A 25099-nucleotide genomic window follows, 5' to 3' on the forward strand; every position below is an offset into this window, starting at 1 on the left:
AACACTTTAAAACAGAGGTTTATTGTTGAAAAGATGAATGAATTTATGAGCTGTTAATTCATTGCGGGCCTACAAAGCCCAATGAAATCTGAAATGGAAAGGGGAAGGTACATTGATCAGGTTTGCTAAGCTGTCTGTCGGAGCCCTCTATAAATTTCTTGAACAATGTAAACAAACAACATGAAGCAATGTTGTTGTTGTTGTTGCATTCGTTCCTAGTGCGGAGAAAACGAAATGTTAGCCCCCGAAGTTTGGGCTTTTGATCCTCCTAGAAATAGTTTGAAAGTCCGCGAAGGTTCTCTTGACTCGTGTGCTGATATTGATAGTGTGGTCAAGAATCATCACTTCAATCACTTGGTTTGTTAATCCTATGTTGTTGTTTTTTGTAGGTTATAATTATCTAGAACCATGCACAAGTGTGTGCAATAATTACGAATAAACGATGCACTCATGTTTTGTCACTTTGAGTACACTAAGTGCATTGAAGACGAAGTGCAGGTGGTCCCAGTTCATATTTTCATTTTGTTTTTACAGGTTTCTGTTGTTCTTCCTGACACCCCTCAAGTCCCTCATGATATTGTAGAATCGTTGTCATCGGATAATGAATACTACAAAGTAAACAGCATTTCAGCACACGAATTCATCGATCAGGAATTCATTAACGCCTTTGTCAAAAGTGGTAAGGATGGAACATTCATCTGTAGTATTCAATGTACTTTCCCTAAATAACCCCTTGTCAACCTTGAGAATTTAGTTTCCTACATTGCTTTTTTTAACGTCGTTTCAGGTCATCTCTCCATACTGAGCATTGACTCCTGTGTTGATCTGGACAATTGCTTGTCCATTATTGATGGAAAGCTGATTCTTTCATTAGATAAAGAAAGTTATCAAGAATTAGGCCTTGAGGGTAAAGCTATTCCATCAAAAAACAAGAACCACCTGAGATTTGGTGAGTATCACAGCTGAGTCATTCATTAACGATTCATTAAGTATATGTATGGGAAGGCTATTCACAGGTTTTGTAATCTCTAAACTGTCCCAATGAAGACAGCCCCTCATGGTCTTACTCGTTTTGGTTCATTAATTAATTGTACTAAATTCAACTCATTAAACTGAATCTTGGGGAGCAGTTCCATCTCTTGAAGGGTTTTGATGATCTGTCATGGCCCTTGTCTCTTTCAGCTCAAACCACAACTCCACTATAAAATAAAAGCATTCACCATGCCAGGCAAAAAGGCTCCTGGTTCTCTTCAGGATCTTGCTATGAAAAGCATCCGCCGTGTTGTCTTGACTATGGGCCAGCATGTGATACATTCGGTGGCTGATACTCCTCATGAAACTTCTGAGGCAGGAACAATTTTGCTCCAGAGTAGTTTAGAAAGGTTGAATGAAGCTCTATTTGGAAATGTTCCTTGGTATCTATTTGACAAGCTCTCTCAAGTTGTTCTAGAGACAGTCAATGAGCTAATTGTGGAAACTCGGGCCTATTTTGATCACTGTCTTCCCATATCTATATTTGTTGCCCGAATGAATGTTGTGGTAAGAATGACTCTTGTAGCCATACATCCTCAGTTGAAAAGCATTGATTTTTCAGCGTGGCCTAAAGTAATGAGAAATATCCTCTACCAAAATTTGTACAAAATGACTGGTTTGGAGGTCCTCAATCTTGGATCTGGTTCAGGTGGTTGGGAAACTTCTGATATAGAGAAATCTATTCTCAGTGGTGTGGTGCAAATGAAACATCTTGTCTCTTTGTGTCTTTGCTTTGACTGCACTGATCATATCTTATCTGTAGTGGGACAAAATTGTACTATGTTGCAAAAACTAGATGTTACATCCTCCCGCTCAGTTACAGACCGAAGTGTGCCTTCATTGTTAAACTGCATGAAGCTGAAACAGTTACTTTTATATCGAACATCTGTAACTGTTGAAGGGTACGCTATTCTTCTTTCCAGTTTGCCACAGCTTGAAGATTTAGGCCGTTGTGATGAATTTGGTCACATTCTGGAACGAATTAGAGGAAGTTCAAAATTTCAGGGTCCCTTTAAGCTCCGCTATTTGCAAAGTCGTGATGTTACAACTTCTCACCTTTATCTACTGATTGAGATGTGTCCTTATGTGACTCATGTTTCAATCTTTCATGATGAAAGAATTAGCGACTTGAATGTCTTGTCTCACTTGCAACAGCTGACTGAGCTGAAACTTCTTTCATGTGACTTTTTCTCTGATAATATTAAATCTCTGCTCGAAGTGAAGGGATCCAATTTAACATGGCTGCACTTAGAGCATGTTGAAGAAATTGATCTAAATGCCTTGATATACATCAGCCAGTTTTGCCCTGTCCTGAAGAAACTTGTGTTGTACAATTGCGAGTTCATGGACCATTCATCATTATCTTTACGAACCCTTCAAATACCACCTTTCAGACATTTGGAAAAAGTTACTTGCATTGCAGATTGTGCTCAAGCTCACCTTGAGTTTCTGTTATCAAATTGTTTCAATATCCGTTTCATTCAGCTTGGATCTTCAACTGGAATAGGAGATGCCATTATGGCTAAGGTTCTTGCAGTAAATCCAATGAAGAAACTTGAAGAACTAAGAATACTATACAGTGACGATCTTAGTATGCATACTGTAGCACTTCTAATGACACACTGTGAAAATTTACGAGTGCTATCTGAACTAGAGAGCTGGGCAGGTATATCAAAGCGTGAACTTGCTGCCTTCCGTACTGAAATTCTTGAGAAAAACATAGATTTAGACATCCGTCCTACCCTATCATATTAGACTGCTGGGGTTATTTCATCCTCCTAGACAGAGGTTTCAGCTTTTGTATTCTTTATGTAACTTTTTGACTTGCTTTGATGCTCTGGGGTTGTTGCTGTAAAGCAGTAATTTGTTTTGTTTTAAAATACGCCTTAGTTTTTGAACTTTTTATTTTGTTTTGTTGCTGTTGTGTTGTCAAGCATTTTGAATTGTTTTTGCTGTTGATTTTTTTTTGGTACCAATGTATTACTTGAGAAGGAATGTATATACTTATTTGTTTTAATAGTTTGGGCCAGGCTAACTTTATTTTTGGATTACAGGTATAAGTTAACCATAGGCTTTGCTCTTGCTGCTTTCTCTGTCTAATTAATTTTATTTTGCTGTGTTTTAACTGGATCATCAATTAAAAGTTTATAGGACGATTGCAGACTGATAGTGCTCCGGCTTTTTTGTCTCAGGTCAAAAGTCATGAGCATTGCATGTAATATTTCTTGTACTGACCAAATTTGCATCTGTGATGAAATATGGTGAGTTGTCATTTTTGTTGTAGATAGCATAGCTTCATGCAACTGGCCTGATTTTTTTTTTGTTTCTTCTGCCATTTGTTTTATATGTTTAAGTTATTTTGTTTGAACTGAAGGTTGAATGTGATTGTTCTGTTAAGTTGGTTGTGATATTACTTTTAAGCAAAAAGTGGTAGAGTGATGAATGGAAATGACTTTTCAAGTGCCTTGCTGTGTGACTAATGTGTGGTCCAGGTCTGTAGAGGGAGGCCGGGCTGATCTTTAAACCTTAATTAAGTTGGTCCAGCACCTCCTGGGTGAAGTTGATCTGAACCATCCAGGCCCGGGCCAAGGTAGATCTGATTAACAGTTAATGTATGCATATGTATCAATGTACCTTTGTACTTATGACAAATATGGATGTGATTGTAACTCAGTTGTCTCTATAAACAAATATCTAAGTACATTTATTGCCTGTTTGAACATTAATATTTTCCTTTTGCCCTTGATCCTGCTATTGCCTACCACATTCCAAGAATTTGTAAATCCCTTTGTATTTGATGGTGCAAATTGTTAAATCCTTTTTTAATTTTATTTTTCTTTGTTGATGTCTTTTAAAACAGTTGTAGTTCTGGACATCACTGCTAGTCATTTCCAACCAGGAAAGAAGAACTATGAGCGAGCATATGACTGTCTGAAGAATTGTCTCCAGTCCTTTACTGTTATTTTGTCGTGGGAACCCCAAGGTCATTTGCCCTTACATTTATGAGCTGTCTTGCCATGTTTTGATACATCCTCTCATCAATTTATTTCTGTTGCAGATGAAAAAATTTGTCCCTCCTCTGTTGCCTCCTACTTATCAGAGAGAGGCCTCAACATTGAAGTTTGTAAACCAAAGTTTTATCAGAGACTGAACTTCAATGTGGCCACTCCACTTCTTTATCCACCCGACAAACAGTGCTCCATTGAAGAAATGCTGGAATGGCTAGGTGCTTTTAGCCTCAATGCTAAAAGGTGACTTAAAAAAAAATCTTTAGTGCAGGTTTTGAACAGAGTTATTAATGACGGTTGTTTCTTTTGAGCAGTTCTGAAAATGAGTTTTTAAGTTCATATCAAGGCCCTGAAGAGACTGTTGAGTGTGGACAAGTGGCTTACTTGAACTGGACAGGATTCTTTACCAGACTTCAAATAAATCGCCTGTTTCAATCATTGAGGTGAGTAAATTTTAAGTCATTTATCACCATGAGAGGAAGTTTTTAAGATAACGCAATAGTTTAATGTCTATTTTATTGCAGGGAATATTTCAATGATCGTGACACAATTCCCTGGATTAGCATCTATGTTCAGGGCTTTTCAGACGTTCCAGTTGGTTGGAACTTTAAGCCACATAATTTCTATTCAGATGGTGATAACAGTTACACTATTGTCATGAAGCCTAAAAATGCATTTGTGTTGACTTCTTACTCCAGCAATAACAAGCTAATAAAATAGATAGGTTTTGAAAAGCATGATGAAATTGTTTCACTCAGAGAACACAAGGTACAGACACACATTAATTTATTGTGGACTGAATATAAATTGACTTAAAGTTAAGATTCTTAAATAACAGTATAAAGTTTAGATAACATACAAAATTTACTTCTTTTTCCTTCTTCCATTTGGGTTGCTCCGCATCCAATGTTTCATTTCTTGGTTGCCACGGATACCCAACATGGCCGATTTGGAAGTAGTGTCACGCAGCGCGAAGGGAGAAAATCCTGTTTAAGGTACAAACCATATTAATAAATGTTAATGGAAAATAAACTTCTCAAAAACATTTGTTTAAGTTCACACCTGGAATATAATCAGCATCAAGGATGTTAGTCTTGGTTTTGGCAACACGGGTTGGTCTCTGATCAGGCATTGGTTGATCAGCAAAGATAATTGGGTTGTTGGAATGCTTTCCTCCTTGAAATGTTGGCAATGAATACTGCAATCAAAGGTTAGCTCAAAAATTAACTCTTAAACCTTGTATTAATGCAGAAATCAGTCAATTAAAAACTTAGAACTAACCTTTTTCCCTTTGGTACTAAGGGGTTTCTTAAAATTGATATGGATCTTCTGAGAACCATCAGGTTCGACAGAAACGGCTACTCTCTTGAGTGTTGAGTGCCCACAGTGAGGACAGAACACTTTTGTCATGATACTTGTAGTTTTAAAGCACCCATAGCAGCGAAGAATAAATGTCCTGAGCTGTTTTATGACGCGACCATCCACTGATGCAATATTTAACCCAATCTGCTTCAAAACATTCTGCAAGAGAACAGAAAACATGATTAGTGTGAGAAAATACAAAAATATAGTCTGATTGCCATAAACTATTCAATTCAAAAGGAGAAAGAGCTATCAAACACAAACCTGCATGGCAAAATCTGTTGTTATACAGGCAACTTTGACAGATTTTTCTTCTTCAACATCAGCATTCATCTGCTTCTTAGCTCGACTCAAGTTACTTGGGGTAATCCATGCACCTCCATCATCGTCAGTATCTTCTTCACTATCGCAGCTTTCCTCCCCCTCATCACTCTCATCATACTCTTGAGCACTGTCTGATTTAGGCTTGGGTGAGCCCGGCTCCTCAATTTTGACAAGCACTGATGAAGGGTCAACCTCTTCTAACAGCTGATCATTTTCAACCTTGCTGTCATCTTCTTCAGGACATTCTGAAGTATCTGAATCAATGATTTCTTTGTCATTGTCTCCCGAAATCTCAGTGCATTGTAAGTTGGAGAACTTTTCACTTAGTGCAGCTGAACATTCTCCATCTTCATTTTCCCCTTTCACATTTCCCTGTGTAAATAATAATTAATTGCAAACTTTTGGAACTGTCTTGCAGAAAAGGTTGAAAAGGAGAAAATCTTACACGTACCGCAGAAGCAGGAATGTAAAATCCTGCAATGTCTTTGAGATCGACAGTAGGACGATTTTGAAAGGTGATAGTTCTTTGGGTTTCCGGAGCACTTTTCAAATGATCGCTACCAACTATCTGTTTCTCTAATTGATAAGTTAATGCAATAACCTTTATGTCTGTGGCTGACAAGCTGCAGTAATCACCAGTTTTCTTAGAGAACTCAGTGACTGAAAGACAGGTAAAAAAGTTCATTGATAAGATCAAGAGATAGAAAGACAAAAGTAGGAACCAAATGAACTTACCAAAGTGGACATTTTCAGGAAATACATCCTTCACTTGGAGTTCATATGGGAGAACTACTAATCTGCGGAGTTGTCTTGAGTTTGTCACTTCATTAATAACTTCTTGACACGTTATCACATTTTCACCAAGGTCCTGAAAAATAAAAATAATTTGATCACTTGAAGCTACCAATCATATATAGAATACCCCATAACCTTCCAAGATGAGCACACGTGCGCACTGTGACATAAATCCCCTTATTTCTAGACAGTAAGTAAATTTACCTGGATGGCAGCATCCTTCAGAAAAGCACCGGTATCAACGACTAAATACTCGATTTTCTTGGACTCCATGTTCTTGATACACGCTTATTTCTCAGCCAACATTTCCACTACAGGACCACGTTGATTGAGCTTCTGCTCCACAACTGCAGCAGCAGCCGCATCAGTTGTTGTTGTTTTCCGTTTGTCCTTTGTCTTGTCCTAGCAGCCGACAGTTACAATTCTGTCAACCTAACCCGAAGAAATTTCCATCCCAATTCAAAGTATCACCGGCAATGTTTTATTTGCCAACAAGGACTGAGTTACTTGCTTAGTAAAATTATGATTTATTCACTCTTGAAAAAAAATCAGTCACAGCCAGCAAAGTCAAATGAAACAGGAAAAGTTCTTTCCAGCATGGAGACACTCGGTTTCCAAGTTTGGTAAGGAGGTGCGAAAAACAAAAATACCAAGAAACGACATTTGTCGTCAGTCGACGGGCATCAGCTGCTGTACAACTTCGCGAAAATGGCTGGTCCGCTGAGTCGCCTGAATTGCTTTCCCAAGGGCAATTTTGGTAAGAAGTGTCGTTAAAATCGTCCTGTTTTGTTTTGACCTCTCCTGGAGTGTTTCACGCTGATGTTCCTTACTGTCAATGCTTTTGTTGTGAAATTTTCGAACCCTAACCTTAGTTACGTAATTATCTCATTGCGTTTTAGATTTAAAACGAGTATTATTCACGTCTCACTACGGCTAGAACTAAGAAACGATTTTGCATTCAATTCTTAATCATTTATTTGCGTATGGTTGCGCTTGCGCACGCTTGAATCATTTCCATCTTGCTAGTGAGGTAGATTGAGTTGATCCTACCAGATCCAAGTGCGTTCTTTCAAACATCAATTTCAATACATTTCTTATGTTGCACATTGTCAAGCAGCCTCAATTTTAGCATATCTTCTTCTTGTATCCGTCTATATACTTTCTCTTTATGATTAATGGGACTATTGCACAATTTGTGAAAAACCTCAATAGTAATTTGCTTTTTTACTTGGATTTTAAAGTTTTTGCCCTATGTCTATCTACCTATAGGTCCACTCACCCAGCTTGCGACAGTGCAAGTTCGCCACAACACTGGCCAACCTCCAGCTCAAACTAAGGTGTGTTAAACTGAAAAGAAAATTAAGTTATATGAGTATCCAAGCCTTATTTTTTCGCTTTATGAAATTGATCTTATTTTAATCTTATTGCAGACCAAGTTTGGTCCTCTCAGCGATGAAGATCGCATTTTCACCAATTTATATGGTCGCCATGACTGGCGCCTCAAGGGAGCCATGAAGCGTGGTGATTGGTACAAAACCAAGGAAATTTTGCTGAAAGGAACAGACTGGATTCTGAGTAAATATTTTAAATGTACTTACCCACTTTCTTAATCTTTATGTTAGTTCTACTAATTTTTGTCGTTTTACTTTAAAGATGAGATGAAAACATCCGGTCTCCGTGGCCGTGGAGGAGCTGGTTTCCCCACAGGAATGAAATGGAGCTTCATGAATAAGCCGTCAGATGGAAGGTGTGTGCCACTTTATTTTGGCACCAAAGGTATAAGATTCTACTCTACTAAATTAATATGTTCTGACAACTTCATGAAATCTGTCCAGGCCCAAATATCTGGTGGTGAATGCCGATGAAGGTGAGCCTGGTACCTGCAAGGACCGAGAGATCATGAGGCATGACCCACACAAGCTGGTTGAGGGCTGTTTGGTGGCAGGAAGGGCCATGGGTGCCAAGGCTGCTTACATTTATATAAGAGGAGAGTTCTACAATGAAGCCTCCAACATGCAAGTAGCAATTAGTGAGGTAATTGATCATATTTAACTATATGTACATCTGAAGAAAATTTCTTGTAATGTCTTTTTAACGGTTGGCACATTTTGTGTACCCTAGGCATACCAGGCTGGTTTCTTGGGAAAGAATGCCTGTGGTTCTGGATACGATTTTGATGTGTTCATGCACCGTGGTGCTGGAGCATACATCTGTGGTGAGGAAACAGCTCTCATTGAATCCATTGAGGGCAAACAGGGGAAACCTCGCCTGAAGCCTCCATTCCCAGCTGATGTGGGAGTGTTTGGGTGCCCCACAACTGTCTCTAACGTGGAAACTGTGGCTGTTGCACCGGTAAACCAGACTCACTCCATTAGAAATGACATTATGAGTTAAGGAATACATTTTTATTGCATCTTGTTTTCTGTACTTTCAGAGCATTTGTAGGCGAGGTGGCGTATGGTTTGCCAGTTTTGGAAGGTCTCGTAATTCTGGAACGAAGCTTTTCAACATCTCTGGACATGTAAATAGGCCTTGCACTGTGGAGGAGGAAATGTCCATTCCCCTGAAGGAGCTGATTCAGATTCACGCAGGAGACGTGACTGGAGGATGGGACAACTTACTTGCCATTATTCCGGGTGGCTCATCGACTCCTCTCATTCCTAAACAGTGAGTTCCAGCTTCTCATTATTATCCGAGAAATATCTTATTGGTTGGATTCCATTCTAAAATGATATGGTTTCAGTGTCTGTGAGGATGTTATGATGGACTTCGACGGTCTAGTGGCTGCTCAAACATCTTTGGGAACTGCAGCCATAATTGTTATGAATAAACAAACGGATGTTATCAAGGCGATTGCTCGACTTATTGAATTTTACAAGCATGAGTCATGTGGTCAGTGCACTCCCTGCCGTGAGGGAATCAATTGGATGAACAAAATTATTCACCGATTTGTCACTGGTAATGCTCAGCCATCTGAAATAGACATGCTGTGGGAGTTGAGCAAGCAGATTGAAGGTCACACAATCTGTGCTTTGGGAGATGGTGCAGCCTGGCCTGTTCAGGTAGGTGTTTCATTTTTGTCAAGTGTTTTGTAGTTATGTAACTTTCTGCTCCTTGAGGTCACTGTGTGTTTACACAAAACTTTATTTTTTTGTTTTTTTTTTTGCAGGGACTTATTCGTCACTTTAGGCCTGTGATTGAAGACAGAATGAAGCAATTCGAAGAGAAAAAGGCTGCTTCAGCCAGCAATTAGATTTAATCTTTAGCATTCATGTCTAGGAAGATTTCTGTTGCACCTGGAATTCTAGTGCTGCACCCCATGTACATAGACATCTGTATAATTATGGCAAATATCAGAATTTAAACAGGAGTATTTATTGTACAAATTAATTTCAAAGCTTTTTCTCCCTCTATGTTATTTCGTGTGAAATAATGATATTAATAAACAAAATTAGGAAATTTCAACCAGGTTTCGATGCTTTTGCCTCTTATTCGACCCATGACATCATAAAATACAAGCTATCTTCCAAGAGGGGACTGGGGATCTTTCGTGATTTACGTTGGTGGCATTGGCAATTGGCAGCACTGGATGGCGCCAACTCTCTCTCGAATGCAAAGAATTATTTATTTGTTTCCAAGTCACACAAGCTGCTGTTACTTTTCTCTGCTCTTCTAAGCCAGGGCCATTGCCAGTGTCTAGTTTGTGTTTTTGAAATAATTGAGACAGTTACGTGCATTCCGTAACTTACCTGTAAACATGAATGACACGGTAGGCCAAGAGTCCTTGTTTACGTTGTCTCCTAACCTATTCGATGCGTTATATTTTCCACTATTTTGTATCGGAGGCGGTGATTTTGATCAACTGAACCGTCGTTTCTCATAATATTCTTGTAGTAGATTTCTAGAGTAACAAATTTGTCCCATGACATCATGGGCTTTGTTTACAGGGCTCAGAAGACGCTGTCAACCCACAGATGGACAATGAACAGCTACCTACTATGTCAGAAATTTACATTTTACTTTTGGCTGATTTAAGTAAGTGAATGATCCTTTCCTCTAATGATCCCGTGTAGCTATGTCTTTTTTTCTGCGTGATTTTCATGCTATTTGTTGTTTTTTCGTTCTTGATTTGTTCATAGGTGAAGCTGAAGGTTTTGTAGAAAATGCAAGAAGTCATGCTAATGAAAATCAGCCGAGGCAGTCCTGGGGAGCTCTTCTCAAAAGTCTCAAAAGGATGAACAGCAATCAAAGTGATGTTCAGACAAGATCAAAGAAGAGCATGATGGAAGGACTTTGCAAAAGTGTTGAAGATATGGCACCACTTGGTTTGTCAAAATACCATTTATTCTTTATGTAACTGTTGGGTTTAGACTTTTGGTCTTACTTGATGCATTATTTTATACAGGTGAGCCACTTCAAAGTGGCCATGTATCCCTTGAATTGAGATCTAAATTACTAGACAGGGTGAAGAAGGATAGGGAGAGCATTGAACGCATGACTTCTCAACTTGCTCAACTTCAGGATGTTAACAAAGAGTAAGTTATTTAATTTACAACCTCACCCACATACTACATACCACCCTCATACCACATTCTTTGTATCCCTGTTCCTTTGCAGGTTGGAACGTAAGACAGAAGAACTTGAGAGGATTGTAACTACTCGAACTACATCAGGCGAAATGAAAAAAAAATTTAAGCTTGAAGAGATAGGAAAGAGAATTAAAGAGCACAGAGCTCGGATTGTGAAAGATACAGTATGTGTGTTACATTAACTTTCCCCAAGTGGAATACTATGGTGCAGTCTGGTTTGAATAAACTTTTTTGTTTTTGTAGCGTTATGTGACTGCAGAATTGTGCCCAGATTCATATATTCAAGATATCCTGTCGGTAAGTGACTCCTAATGTTATGAGATTTAGCACACAAAGTTCTATCTTAAACATGTACTCTTTCTATTCTCAGGAGGCACTCAAGGCATCCCAGCCAGGAAATGATCCTTATATTTGCATTGACGAAGCGTCACCGGATGACGTGGAATTTTTATTGCGATGTAACCTAATATCAAGAAATCCTCATGACCCCACTCTAGTAAGATTACGTGACTTGGTTTAGTTAAGAATTGGAGTATAGGCGAGTCCTTTCAACAAAAATTTTATTTCATGTGACATTATATATACTTTTATAAATACTTTTATTATTTTTAGTTTTTACATGGTCAATCTGTGTTAGCTCTTTGATTATAAATATTAGCAAATGTGAATAAACGTACAACTCAGGAAGATCCACTATGATATTCAGAGTATTTATTTTCCAATGCAGCTAAGCAGCCTCCAAGTTCAGGAAAAGACTGCATCAAGGCATCTTTTATAAGCTAGAAATAAAAATTGTTCAACCAGAATTAATGCATACAACAGCAGTGGGTTAACTTTATATCACTAACAAAGAAACCTTACCTCCCCTTGAAGCACAGCATCTGATGAGCCATCAACTTCTTGCAAATGTTGTGCATATCCTAACATGACTGGGTGATATTCTAGGCTGAAGACTGAATCTGCATGTGCAGGCAGTAGCTCCTTCAGTTTTTTATGTTTCACCAAAATGCAGCCCTGGTGGGCCTTGGAAAATCCCTGTGAAAGAAACATGAAAGTACATATGAGAAAACAAAGGCTCTTCAAAAATTAAAAAGAGGTGGGGGGGTTAAGGTAACCAAAGTTAACTTGCCTTTTTGGTAACCAGACAGTTCCACACATCACAGGCATACTTGTTGAGCAAAGAAACATTTTCAAGACCGCTTGGACCCAGATCTTCTGAGGTGTCTTTGTATCTGTTCCAGAAATCAAAATTTAATTACAGAAAGCAAGTTAGGTGAGAATCACAATCACTGTCAAAGAAGTGTAAAACATAAGACTCACCTCAACAGCAGATCACAACCTCTCACCAGAGAGCAAAAGTCCAATGAAAAGAGACAGCGGTAAAAGATAGACGGTGGAATAATTGTTAGCTTATGCTTGGATTCAAGTTGCAAATCTGCCAACTAAACAAAATATACTATTAATACTTGATTTCATTCATTTATGTGTCTCCCCTCTTTGTTGAATCCATCCTCAGTGAAACATTGTTCTTACCATTTCAAAGAAGCATAGGGTAGCATGAAGCATTAATGGGTCACTAGACGTTATTAGGAGACCCAACTCACAAAAGTTTGTGACAACTGAGATGAGTTGGGGAACTACATTCTCAAATTCGGTTTCCCATTCCCATTTCTCTCCAAGAAACTGATGCTCTCTGGGGCGCTTTTTTAACCACTTCACATACTAGAAAGGTACATTAAAAAGCCAAGTTATTAATGTTTATTAATACATAAGTGTTGTTTTATCTTTTATCCTATGTATTTTGGAAACATACCACATTGAGTAGAAGCTCTGACAGAGTTTTGACAATGATAGTCTTTTCATTGATGTCTCCAGACAAGAAAAGGGTGTACAGGTGTGTAAGGATACAGTCATTAAATTCTGAAAAATTGCATGCAACACATTGGGTGTAGTTAGACAAGGAATTTGTGGCAATGTTCTCACAGTTAGAGACTCACCTGCAAAGTTGACCAATGTTATTCTTTCAAGTAGTCGATAAATATATTTTTGATGATCTTGCCCATTCCATGAAACTATGTAAAAAGCAAGAAATCGAGAAACAACAGGTATTCCTTGCTGCATATAATCTTCCAAAACAACCAATTGTTTCAGAAAGTGTTCTCTCTCTTGATAAGAGACTTTTTTGTTGTTTTGTATAAACACTACAACAAAGTTTGATAATTGCAACACAGATATAGAAAATAGGGAAATATTTTTAGTTTTAATTAAACAGAATAGAAAGAACCTACCTGAGTGTAAGCAGGAGTAGAGAACTGATGAGAATCGGGCATGGACATCAGAGTTATGATTAACTAAAAAATGCATTCCACCTTCATTCAGCATTAGTGACAAAATGGAGGTGGGTAGTTCACATGTTAGATGAAAGCTAGCAAGGGATATCTTGCTGCAAAAAGATAACAAAAAAAGGAAAACATTAAACAGAAAAATAAATTACCCAAAAATTGAGTTCAAAATTTAAAACCTGCACTCACTCCAAAAATTCCAAAACTTTGCGTCTCTTTTCTCGATACAGTTCTGAACCCAGGTGGACATACATGGCAGTGGGAATTAGAGGCATGGCAGTTCTGTTCTAGAAATTGAAAGAAAATGGAAGGGAAGCACAAAATAAAAACCCCATACTGAAGATTATAAATACAACAAAAGAAGCTGAGATCTTAGACTTACTTTATTAAAAGTAACGGCAGTCCAGTCTAATCCTTTGTTCTTAGAACGTAAATGATTGTTTTCGGATTGCAGCCGTTCATGAGCTGATTCCAGCATATGTTTAAATCCTGGCAGTAATTTTTTGAAAGCAGCTTCGCGGCTGAAAGATTTTACATTTTCTGGTACAAGTTCTGGTTTATATGTTCGGAACAGTCTGAAATAATAGAGACAAAGGTGTTAAGTCAGAAAGAGAACAATTTGAGCAGTATCACACTATGCACAATAGCTCCAAATAATGCAACACTGTTGCCAATGGCACACTCTGTATTACTCACTCAATAAGATAAGCTAGATGTTTCCCTCTGCCTCCACCTTTTTTGTATAATTTGATGATATTTTCCACACGCCCACGGTAAACATCATCTGGGCGAGTGAGCATGTGGATCAGTTTACAGGCAGAACTTTGCTGAAAAATACATTTAAATGGTGTGAAGAAAGACAGCCTGATAAACAGACTAATATGCTGAAGAGCACTTGACTAGGAAACTTACACATTGCTCCCTTTGCAGCATTCCATAATACATTTCATAGTAACCATCAATGTCAGTTTTATCAATAAGATCAAACTCAAGAAGTCCTGATGAAATAGAGAAAATAGAGAAAATAAAACTAACATACTTTAGATAGAACAATGGCATAATGAACTACAAATGCTTCCAAAGAAGTAGCCGAACCTGAAACCCAATCCAACACAGCATTAAGCTTGGATGAAACAACAAATTCATTTTTAATATTGGCAAACATCCAAAACAAGCCAATTTCCAGAACGTCCCCGCTTATAGAACTCTCAGGAATGCAGCAAAACAACACATCCCGAAAACTTGTTGCTCCTAGAACAGATTCAAAAATGTGAGACGTGCTTAAGATACTCCAACATGACTTGAAAAACAGAATGAATCATGGTCCACTTACGGCATTTCAAAAGTTTGTCATCTGTCAATGTCGACAACAAAGTTTTGATGTTGTCATTTGACAAACCACTTTCTGACTGTAGCTGGGTTAGAGCATGTTCGTAAATATTCCCAGATAATTTGCCTGAAATAGAATTTATGAAATTTAGACGCTTGTCACCGAATGTTAGTTGTAGAAGACTTGAGTAAATCTCTTACCATTGAGATTTTTAATAGAAGTGATAGCCCTCCTGACTGTAGACATGGTTATGTTGACACTATCATACCGTGTACATTTCTTGTGCCCCAAACCATTCGAAGATATTTCACCAAAATTACAAAGGCAGAAGATTAGTTACGGTATTTTGGAAGTAATTTCTATCCGATCAGTTTTAAATCAACCAATAACAGTAAAATTCTGAGGACTCCAAGAGCTTTTGCAAAACAGGCGCGAGCTTCAACGGTCTTCGAAGGAAAGCGCGCAACTGCGCATAACACGCATTACTGTAAACAACCAACAACCAGTAGCGGAGATCGTGCGTATAGCCATACTATTTGTTGCTGTTGTTGTTTTGCTTTGCTCCGTACCCCCCATGTGTTTTCATATCCGTGCAAGATTTCGTGACCGCTCCCACTTATTTTAGGAGGTATTTGTCAACCATATGCCGTAGAAATTTTGGAAGAACGACTCATTTTCTTTGTACCATTGTCATTTGCAAAAATTCAGGTTGAAAACAACGTTTTGAGTTTGTGACATGAGTGACATTTCCTAACCCTAGTGTAACGTGACCACATACATGCGAACAAGTTGTTTTGATGTATCTTACATTTAGCCACCAATTTAACGGTTTTTCCTTTCTATCAAGCCAGATTCTTGAACTGTGTGCCATGGCTGACATGAAGATGATGAATTCTCCAAATCCATTTATCAAAAAGAAGAGACCTGCAGTGGTCAACTTTCACCAAAATGTCAGCGATTTCATCTCGCCCAAAAAGCAAAAGCGTGAAAACATGCCCGGGCTTATTTCGGCGGATGGCTCTCAACAGAAGCCAAATCTTGTGCGTCCTGGCTTCATGCAAGATGAACGCAAAAAGCTGCCAATTTTTGCAGTTCGACCTAGGTGGGTTGAATTCTACTCGGCCAATGGAATGTTTGTTGTTGAAGCTGTAATAACTTTTTTGCCTTTTTATTTTTCTTCAGGCTAGTGGAAGAGATTCAGAAAAATGACACTCTCATAGTTATTGGTGAAACAGGTTGTGGTAAAACAACTCAAATTCCTCAATTCATTCATGAATCCAAACTTGGAAAGGATGGAATCATTGCTATCACCCAGGTAATATTTCCTCTTTTTATTTATTTTATCTGATTCCTGTGTCTCTTTTTAAGTTTTCTTAAGAAATGTTCATATCTCTATTTTTACTCAGCCTCGACGAGTAGCAGCCGTTTCACTTTCTAAAAGAGTGGCCAAAGAAATGAATGTTCCAATAGGAGATACTGTTGGCTATACCATCCGATTTGAAGATGTGACAACTGAAAAAACAAAGTTGAAGTACATGACTGACGGAATGTTGTTTCGAGAAGCTTTGCTAGGTCTGTTAATTTCTTTAGCTCAGGATGTGAGCCGATTTTGTGGTTTTGGGTTTTTATCTCTGTTCAGTTAATGTCATACCTTTTTCTTGTTTTGCAGATGAACTTCTCATGAAATACACAGTTATAATTTTAGATGAAGCTCATGAACGCAGCATTAACACCGATGTTTTGTTTGGTATTGTAAAAAAAGCTCAAAGGTTGCGTGCTGAGAATGCAAAGTCCCCACTGAAGGTGCTGAGTCCTTATCTTCTTACATCTTCCTTCATTTATTATTAACTTATTTAGTCCAAACTCTTATTCCAGTGCTTATTTTTATAGGTAATAATAATGTCAGCAACTATGGATGTTGATCACTTTAGTAAGTACTTCAATAATGCCAAAGTACTTTATTTGGAAGGAAGGCAATATCCAGTCACAGTACTAAATGCAAAGCAGCCACAGAATGACTATATACAGAGCTGCTTGTCAACTATATTTCAAATTCATCTTGATGGGCCACCAGGGTAAGCTTTGTTTCCCAATGATTTCACTTCCTTGCTTTATCTTTCAAAACTAAAAAGGTTTGTCCTTATCATCTTGCAGAGATATATTGGTATTTCTTACGGGGCAAGATGAAATTGAAGGAGTAGCACACACAGTAAGGCTTGCTGCAAAGGTAGGATCAATATTTTTATTCTTCTTATGTACTGTGTGCAAATCTTCATTGACAATTTTTATTATTTATATGGAAAATATTTCTTTGGCACCAGGAGTGTAAACAAACCCTAAGGACTTTACCTTTATATTCTGCTATGCCCATGCAAATGATGGAAAATGTTTTCCGACCCACTCCACCTAATGAGCGGAAAGTGATTCTAAGTACAAATGTCGCTGAAACTTCTCTTACTATACCGGGCATAAAATATGTAATTGATAGTGGACATGTGAAAGCAAGGTAATTTCTCCTCTTCCTAAGTTCTAACGAGTAAGTCATTGTAAATTGTAGTCCTACATTTTGTACAATTTTTGAAACCATCTGTTCTAGGGTATACCAACCAAATACTGGTCTCGATTTATTGAAAGTCCAGAAGGTTTCTCAAGAACAGTCTTGGCAAAGAACTGGCAGAGCTGGTAGAGAGTCTGCTGGAACATGCTATAGAGTATTTACTAAAGAGGTGAGTGTGCGGTAACCAAATTTGATTTTCCAACCCGCTTTCAATGAGTTACCAATATCATCTTGAATCTTACAGCAATTCAATGAGCTACCCAAATTCACAACACCAGAAATTCTACGGTGCAATCTAGCCAGTGTGATGTTGCAACTACTCCATCTTGGTGTTGATGCTTATGACTTCGACTTCATGGATAAACCTTCTCAAGAGGTAGGATTTTTTTTTTTTTTTTAAGAAACTTGCCTGGGTATTGTTGAATTCATTTTTAGAATCTTGTTATTTTTATTTCTTGAAATAAAACATTCAGGCTCTTGATGCAGCTGTTAGCCAGCTGAAAATGTTGGGTGCAATAGAATCACAAGAAACTAGAAAGCTCACATCTCTGGGCTCTAAAATGGCACAATTTCCTTTGGACCCACGGTTGAGTAAAATTCTGATTTCCTCTAAGACATACAACTGCACGTAAGTTTGTGTTGGTTATTTTAAGATTTGGGCCTGGTTTGTGGTTTTAGCAGTGTCTAGTAATGTTCACCTTTTTTTTTCTTTTTTTAAATTTCAGTGAAGAGATTTTAACTATAGTGGCTTTATTGTCTGGAGAATCAGTCTTCTTAAACTCATTGAATAATCGAGAAGAAGCAACAGAGCGTCATAAGAAGTTTTTCTCCTCTGAAGGAGACCACATTACCCTGCTTAACGTATACCATGCATTTAACTCATTCAAAACACAAAAGGTATTATTTTAGTCTTTAACAACTTTAACAACAAAAGAGATGGTGGTTTTAGTCAGTTACTAAAGAGTTTTCTATTGTTTTCAGAAAACTTGTGCAGAGAATTATTTGAACTATAGAAATTTAGTATTTGCTTCAGATGTCCGAAAACAACTGGCTCAAATATGTGAACAGAATAAAATTCCTTTGAGTTCATGTGGACAAAATACTGAGCTGGTTCGAAAATGTTTGATATCTGGGTATTTCATGAATGTTGCTGAACTTCAAAGAGAGAAAAAGTACATTCTAGTAAGTTTTGTACTGGGTTGGCTCATTAAGCGTGGAGAAGCCTGTGGTTAAAACCTGCCTTCAGAATAACTATAAATCTTTCTTCCTTTTCAGGTGGAATCAAAACAGAGAGTAAGAATCCATCCTTCATCAGTTCTTCACAGAACATTGCCTCACTACATCTTGTTCTCAGAAGTTGTGCACACTTCCCAAGCTTATATCCGTCAACTGTCAATTGTTGATCCAGAACTTTTGAATGAAGTTGCACCCAACTATTTCCGGCAGCATAGACTGGGAACAAAAGATTAGAAGGTTTTATTTTTTTTGACCACCAATAATTTTTTCTCTTTGTTTCCTTGTGTGAAGCAACGGTTTTGGAAATGTCTTTTCCTGTACATTCTAATGCTGTCAAAAACATTGCTTTCTTTTTATTACAAGTTTTACTCCTGTTTTGAATGTTAATTTTTTGTCAAAGACTATCAGAATTTTCAGAGTTCAATTTGATTGAACAGTGTATCATCAGCATCAGAAAATGTTAATTCTTTATATTAAGTGGCCAGATAGGCCTCTTTATCTCTTTTGATGCTGAAGGTACACATTGCTTGTTGGTTTGTCTGTGATGATGTGTTGCGTGGCTTTTGCTCACAAATTAGGGTATTTATTAAGGGATAATGTGGGCTTGGCTGGTTTTCATTCGTTGGATGGTTGTTTCATCCAAACAGCTAGAAAATGTTCTTTGTAAATTTTAAATTAATTCAACTACTGCCTATTTCTTTCTTGTTGGAAGATTGTGATCTCTTGTGTAAAGTTATGGTAAGACTGCTGCAACTTTAGCAATAGGCATTGTGATAGGTTTGCAATCTGAAGTGACAACCTTGTGGTGCTGGTAAAACCTTACCTTTGACTTCTAGGATTGCCGCTTTCTTCTGGAGAAGTTTGGATCTATTTGATGTTGTTGTTTAGTATGTTATTTTTTAATGTTAAGAGTCTTTCAAATTAGTGTGACTTACGTCAAATTAAGAGTTGCACAAAATGGATGTAAAGAATCATTTTATTTTATAATAATGTTATAAATATGTTGAGGCAGGCCATTGTACTACAGAATTTTTTTTTTTCTACTCGTTAAAGTTTTACTTGACTTTTGAAAGCAATGACTAGTATCCGTATTTGTTTAGTTTTGGTATCACCTAAGGAATGGAGCTGAGTCAATCCATCTCCAAAAGGCATGTTTTACATACTTTTTTGTACATGAAAATATACCATTTCCTAACGTCCGTGAAAATAAAGCTTCAAACTCACTGTAAACGGATAACATTATTTTGTACAAGGACTGTGCAACCCTCATTATCTCCTTCATGGACTCCTTCTCATTTGTAGTGAGAAAGTTTATCTCTGACAGTTTATTATTCCCCAGTATTGGCTGCAGAGATGTCATAATTTCTTTGATATTATTCTTATCATCCCATCTATGCACAGTATAACTGACTTTCATATCACTTTTCTTCAACTTGTCAACACGATCGGTTAGAGGCACCCCCAGCGGTAATTCTTGGAAAGATTGTCTGGATTCCATTCGCTGAAATGCGGACTCTTCACTCTCATTCATTAGTAGTCTAGCATTTTTTCCCCACGGCGGTGTCATGAAGGGAATGTTCATTCCGTACGTGTCCGATATGCATCTGGCATACTCCATCTCTACGTGCCAACTCTCATAAGTAACTTTTATGAACTTGAGGGTCCATCGGAAACCTCTCAGAGCAAAACAGGTCAGGCTCAGGAAGCGGCTTTCATAGTATGTCCCCAGCCTGCAACAGAGGAAACACTGTTAAACTCTGCCTTTTCCGCACTGAACTGTGCACAGAGCATCTCTGGGCCTGTGCTGCTTGCACACTGGAGCGGATGCCGTACCAATAGGTCTCGTACGGAGGCCTCCTCAGGGAGTGGAAGCATGTGCTGCCAGGGGGCACCAGCACGGACAGCACCACCAGGACCAGCAGGGCCACGGCGCGGGCAGAGCAGCGCGCCATCTGGCCGAGGGTGGGTCCGGCGGACGGTGGAGTCCTTGGGGTGGAGCCAGGAGTGGAGCCAGGGGCCTCAGGGATGGATCCGAGGTCCAAGGGAAGCCATCGCCGATCCTCTTCCTCGAGGAGGGCCTTGGCCAGGGCCTTGGCCAAGGCCTTGGCGACCTGGAGAGCGCCGGCAGCAGAGTCCTCGACTTCTGGGGTTCCAGGACTCTAGACGGGAGCAGCCCCCACCCCCGCGGTGCCACGGCCCGGGCTCAATGTGCGATTGACTCTTGAATCAATCACTGCCCGCTGCGCGGACGAGGGAGACGGAGAGAAAGAGACAGCGAGTAGAGGCCGAGGCGGGGAAAAAGCGGCGGGCAATTGGAGGGACGGAAAAAATGCGACATCCACGAGAACGTTACGTCCAGTGTCCGGGCGCGGGGGGATCGCTTGAGTCGTTGGCCCGAACGCACGCACGCACGCACGACCCGCGGAACGACGAGACTTGAGAGACACGCACTTCCTGTCGGCGGCCCGAATCACACAGCACGCCAAAGATGGGCGACGCTCACACCACTGACACACTGCGCTGCGCTGCTGCACTGCGTGGAGTGGAGCCGGGCAGCACGATGGCGGTGGGAAAGGGGCGCGCCTCGGCCCGCAGACTGATTCCGAGAGTCGTTTTCGTCGCTCCGTCTCTCTCGCACTCATGGGGCGTCCCGTACAGGTGTGAGAGAGACAAAGCTACGAAAACGACTCTCGGAATCAGTCTGCAGGTTGAGTCCGTCCGAACACTGCTCTGGCCGCTCTCTCCCTCGCTCGCAGGGCGTACTACCGTCGGGGTGCGACAGAGACAGGAGACAGCGACCAGCCAGCAGGTCGCGGAGCACGGAACATACCGATGGCGGGCGAAAGTCGCGTTCCGAAGACGGACTGCCGAAGTGGTGAGCGGCGCAGTAGGGTGCCGCCCGGCCAGGGAAGCCCACGACACCCACGACGACAACCACGGAGCTGCAGACTGATTCCGAGAGTCGTTTTCGTCGCTCTGTCTCTCTCGCCCCGCACGGAACGCCCTGTGAGTGCGAGAGAGACAGAGCGACGAAACCGCTGTTCGAAATCGCCCTGCTGACGCTGGCCGCCCCCGTCCTAGCTCTGGGCGCGGCCACAGCGTGGCGAGCGTGGCGACAGCGTGGCGGTGCGACAAGGACAACACCACCGTCGTGTTAGCCGTAATTTACAACGACGCCCTTCCTCGCTCGCCTATGCCATGCCCGTCTTCACCCCCGCTGCGCTGTATCTGAATCCCCCCCCCCCCGACCGGGTGACACCACCACCGCCCTTCGTCAAACCGCCGCCACAAACCAGTGCGACTGAAAAGTAGGAATCTGGGCTGCGTGGGCCGGGGGCGGCCGGGGGCGGCCGGGGGCGGCCGGGGGCCCGAACCCGTTGTTGCGAACCCGACTCGGATGGCGGGGGGGGGGGGGGGGGGGAAGGGAGGGGGCATGTTTGCTGTTGGTGTAGCTCGGACGCGACTTGGGGTGAGATGGGTGGCCCACCACCAGGCCCGACCAGGCCCGTCTAGCCCGCCCCGGCCGGGCCGTCCCCAGCCCTTCGCTTGCACACGAGAACCCTATACCGCTACAGCGTGGGCTGGACAGCACACAGCCCCCGGCCACCCCCGGCCTTCCCCCGCGGCCCCCGCCGCCCACGGCCCGCCAGGCCCGCCCCCCGGCTGCCACTTGGCCGTGATTCATAGCGGAGCCACCCCCCGGGATCCCCGTACCCTGGGAGCACCCCGTGGTAGCATCCCGTGGTAGCATCCCGTGGTAGCACCCTATGGTAACGCCCCGTGGTGGCACCCCATGGTAGCGCCCCGACGAAGTGGAACTTGGGACGGCGCGGTGGGAGGCACCAAGAGAGTCCCGGAACGGTGACGCGCCTGGCGGTAGGCAACCCTTCGCACTCCTGCCCAGCTGACGTACGATGGGTTGCCTGCCGCCGGGCGGCGCAGCACGCTCCGGCAACCACCACGCTCGCTTGTTCTTGAGGTTCGCGAGACCCTTCTCTCTGGATGGACCGGCGCGGTACGTTTCACACGTTCAAGACTTGCAAGTTGGTGCACCTGGACTCGGCGGCAATGCACTCCACTTTTCCGTTTTTCCCATCCCCACTCCGCGATCCCGGAAACGGGCGTCCGAATTCCGGCGTCTGGCGCAGTGTGTCCAGAATTGTGGAGCCGGTGAAGCTGTTTGCAGACGCGCTGCAGCTGGCCCTGCTGGCCTTGCTGCAGACTGATTCCGAGAGTCGCTTTCTGTCTCTCTCGCACCCACAAGGGAAGCCTCATCGGTGCGAGAGAGACAGAGCGACGAAAGCGACTCTCAGTCTGCTGGCCCCGCTGGCCCTCTGTCTCCCTCACGCACAAGCTGCGCCGCGCTGGCATAACACTGGGCAGCCCTGGCAGCCCTCTCAGCCAGTTCGCCTCGCCCTGCACGCTGCCCGCCCTGCCCTGCGCCCTGCGCGCCCGAGAGAAATTCGAGACATCTCGCCAGGTCTTTATTACGGACTGACGGCGGAGGCAAGGGCACGGGGGAGGGGTGGGGCAGGGCAGGGTGCGTCCAGGGCAGGGCAGGGCAGGGCAGGGCACGGCACGGCAGGGCGCGGCCATGGCGCGGCGCAGTGAGATGAAAAATGATGGCGGACACATTGTATTACGCGACGAGTAGACTCATTAATATTCGCGGCAATGCCCTTACGCTCCAGCCCGGCTCCAGCCCGGCTCCAGCGGACTCGCCCTGCATAGCCTGGCATAGCCCTGCGTCGCACAGTGGGCCAGAAGACCGGTGGAGGCGGCCAAAACTCGAGACGCGTTTTGAGCTCCAGAGTTGCTAAATGGGACTCGAACTGTACGTGTGACCTCACCAATGGATTCCTCGTTCGGAGAGCAATCCATTGGTGGGGTCACACGTTCGATTCGAGGCCCATTTAGCGACCCTGGAGCTCAAAACGCGTCTCGAGTTTTGGCCGCCTCCACCGGTCTTCTGGCCCACTGAGCGTCGCCCCACGCCCTAAAGCTGGAAGCTGGAACGCGCACTGCAGCGCACGGCGCACGCAGGCACGCGGAGCAATACGGCTACGAAGCAAAAAGAAACAAAGAAGAAAGAGGAAAAAAATGGAGGAAATAAAAGTGGGTGCTTTTTATCTCTTTTGCCACGCGTAATCGCGGCGTGGATGATACACGCAATAAGCGGCGTGCGGAGCCCTCGAGTACAGTGTGGCGGAAAGCTCAGCGTGCGGAGCTCTCAAGCTCTCAAGTTCTACAGTGCAGAAGAAAGCCCTCGAGTACGTACAGTGTACACTGGAAAGCTCGGCGTGCGGGAGCCCTCGAGCATAGTGTAGTAGCAGAAAGCCCGGTCGGCGGGGGTGGGGAGGCTGGGCGCGCGAACGGGTTGCTGCATCCGCGGCCGCGGACACCACACTGTCACCGCGGAAAGTGCGGCCGCGGCCCGCCGCGATATTAGCAGTGGCGTCGAACAGGGTTTCCTCGCCGCCAATATCCTGGTAAGCTCCTTTGGAAGGCGTTAGCAAGTTTCGCCTTCGCCGCGCGCCGCCTTGCCTGGCAGCGTCGCGCGCCGCCAGGGCCGCCAGGGCCGCCAGGGCCGCCAGCACGCTGCGGGGCGGCGGCACGCGGTAACATGTGACGCCCCTCCCCGCCCCTCCCGCCCCGCCCCGCCCCGCCCCGCCCCGCCCCGCCGCCCCGCCCCGCCCCGCCCCGCCACCCAACACGCAGAAGCATCTGCTGGAGGCACTTTCCGTCCACCGCGCGAAAACACGCACCCAAAGTTTCTCATACTCGCTGCGTAATTCGTCATACTGCCATCGAGGGGTGTCGCCGTAAGCCTCCACCCCCTCCCCTTCCCCTTCTTGACGCTTGCCGCGCTTGAGCGCCGAATGTACTACGCGAGTGGGGGGAAAGGGGGGTGGGGTTGTACTAAATTTAATGCAAGGATGCGTTACTCTTTTTACAGTGCGGGTACCCCACACGGGTACACCACCCATCTTGACTCCGTTACAGCTACAGCCCCTGCGCCACATGACTCACCTCGGTTATAAGATTTCCCCCCCCCCCACTCCTTTTAACCGGATGGCTTATGTACGATGTACTGGCCTTCTGCAAGTCTCACAGCGTCCACAGCTGCACAGCTCACGCACACCGACACACCTACACCGACACACCTACACCGACACACTTCACACACACACACACACACACACACACACACACACACACACACACACACACACACTGAACACCCCCCTCCTCCGGCTGCCCCTTTTGCCTATAGACTCTCCGGAAGGAAACGCCGGCGTCAAGACGGCTGGATTCTGATTGGACAACTTTGTAGGTGGCCCTCCCTCGGCGTTAGTTAGACGGCCGGCGGGACGGCAAAGGGACGGCGGTGCCGAGGCGGTGCCGAGGCGGTGCCCAGCGGGACCGGGCCACGATGGCCCCTCCGCCCCCATGGCGGGGCGGGGCGCTGCCTCCAGGTCACCGTTCGGCCTGTAACGTTAACGGCCTGCAGTAGAAAAGTCGCG

At 42.9% G+C, this 25099-nt stretch overlaps 7 protein-coding genes across 9 annotated transcripts; 4 read left to right on the forward strand and 3 right to left on the reverse strand.

Annotated features, from left to right (window-relative positions):
• Positions 1-162: 162 nt before the first annotated feature.
• On the forward strand, positions 163-4780 carry LOC117639377 (ribonuclease P protein subunit p40-like). 2 transcript variants are annotated; one of them, XM_034374972.1, is made up of 7 exons: positions 163-357; positions 535-679; positions 788-949; positions 3893-4015; positions 4091-4283; positions 4355-4483; positions 4565-4780. In XM_034374972.1, exons 1-7 carry the CDS (start codon positions 235-237, stop codon positions 4758-4760), a joined length of 1071 nt encoding a protein of 356 aa, XP_034230863.1. In that variant the 5' UTR covers positions 163-234; the 3' UTR covers positions 4761-4780. The 2 variants fall into 2 exon arrangements, with proteins under 2 accessions (XP_034230863.1, XP_034230862.1); XM_034374971.1 differs by lacking the exons at positions 163-357; positions 535-679; positions 3893-4015; ... (1 more) ...; positions 4355-4483; positions 4565-4780 and adding an exon at positions 1183-3737 and having other exon boundaries at positions 808-949.
• Positions 4781-4809: 29 nt separating this feature from the next.
• On the reverse strand, positions 4810-6911 carry LOC117639380 (RNA-binding protein NOB1). Its single transcript, XM_034374974.1, has 7 exons — positions 6726-6911; positions 6462-6594; positions 6178-6386; positions 5667-6098; positions 5322-5561; positions 5103-5238; positions 4810-5026 (listed from the first exon to the last, which is right to left on the reverse strand). Exons 1-7 carry the CDS (start codon positions 6792-6794, stop codon positions 4905-4907), a joined length of 1341 nt encoding a protein of 446 aa, XP_034230865.1. The 5' UTR covers positions 6795-6911; the 3' UTR covers positions 4810-4904.
• A 214-nt stretch (positions 6912-7125) lies between these two features.
• On the forward strand, positions 7126-9986 carry LOC117639378 (NADH dehydrogenase [ubiquinone] flavoprotein 1, mitochondrial-like). Its single transcript, XM_034374973.1, has 9 exons — positions 7126-7278; positions 7791-7858; positions 7952-8096; positions 8175-8268; positions 8357-8555; positions 8643-8873; positions 8956-9188; positions 9265-9583; positions 9691-9986. Exons 1-9 carry the CDS (start codon positions 7230-7232, stop codon positions 9772-9774), a joined length of 1422 nt encoding a protein of 473 aa, XP_034230864.1. The 5' UTR covers positions 7126-7229; the 3' UTR covers positions 9775-9986.
• A 131-nt stretch (positions 9987-10117) lies between these two features.
• LOC117639382 lies at positions 10118-11811 on the forward strand. The gene is made up of 7 exons (XM_034374983.1): positions 10118-10290; positions 10469-10556; positions 10661-10846; positions 10927-11056; positions 11139-11274; positions 11354-11407; positions 11481-11811. Exons 1-7 carry the CDS (start codon positions 10279-10281, stop codon positions 11628-11630), a joined length of 756 nt encoding a protein of 251 aa, XP_034230874.1. The 5' UTR covers positions 10118-10278; the 3' UTR covers positions 11631-11811.
• Positions 11654-15233, reverse strand: LOC117639374 (centromere protein I-like). The gene is made up of 15 exons (XM_034374965.1): positions 14983-15233; positions 14786-14908; positions 14548-14703; positions 14365-14450; positions 14149-14279; positions 13835-14027; positions 13642-13739; positions 13399-13553; positions 13108-13311; positions 12924-13030; positions 12644-12832; positions 12431-12552; positions 12240-12342; positions 11972-12145; positions 11654-11889 (listed from the first exon to the last, which is right to left on the reverse strand). Exons 1-15 carry the CDS (start codon positions 15026-15028, stop codon positions 11791-11793), a joined length of 1986 nt encoding a protein of 661 aa, XP_034230856.1. The 5' UTR covers positions 15029-15233; the 3' UTR covers positions 11654-11790.
• A 52-nt stretch (positions 15234-15285) lies between these two features.
• LOC117639373 (ATP-dependent RNA helicase DHX33) lies at positions 15286-19805 on the forward strand. Of its 2 annotated transcripts, none has more exons than XM_034374963.1 (14): positions 15286-15410; positions 15634-15884; positions 15965-16097; positions 16189-16354; positions 16452-16585; positions 16673-16857; positions 16937-17009; positions 17104-17288; positions 17379-17508; positions 17584-17715; positions 17813-17967; positions 18065-18236; positions 18321-18521; positions 18615-19805. In XM_034374963.1, exons 2-14 carry the CDS (start codon positions 15652-15654, stop codon positions 18807-18809), a joined length of 2094 nt encoding a protein of 697 aa, XP_034230854.1. In that variant the 5' UTR covers positions 15286-15410; positions 15634-15651; the 3' UTR covers positions 18810-19805. The 2 variants fall into 2 exon arrangements, with proteins under 2 accessions (XP_034230854.1, XP_034230853.1); XM_034374962.1 differs by having other exon boundaries at positions 15313-15410; positions 15630-15884.
• Positions 19544-21214, reverse strand: LOC117639383. Its single transcript, XM_034374984.1, has 2 exons — positions 20409-21214; positions 19544-20305 (listed from the first exon to the last, which is right to left on the reverse strand). Exons 1-2 carry the CDS (start codon positions 20525-20527, stop codon positions 19684-19686), a joined length of 741 nt encoding a protein of 246 aa, XP_034230875.1. The 5' UTR covers positions 20528-21214; the 3' UTR covers positions 19544-19683.
• Positions 21215-25099: the final 3885 nt, after the last annotated feature.

This window comes from Thrips palmi, unplaced genomic scaffold, assembly GCF_012932325.1.
Source record: "Thrips palmi isolate BJ-2018 unplaced genomic scaffold, TpBJ-2018v1 HiC_scaffold_11, whole genome shotgun sequence".
Lineage (NCBI taxonomy): Eukaryota > Metazoa > Arthropoda > Insecta > Thysanoptera > Thripidae > Thrips > Thrips palmi.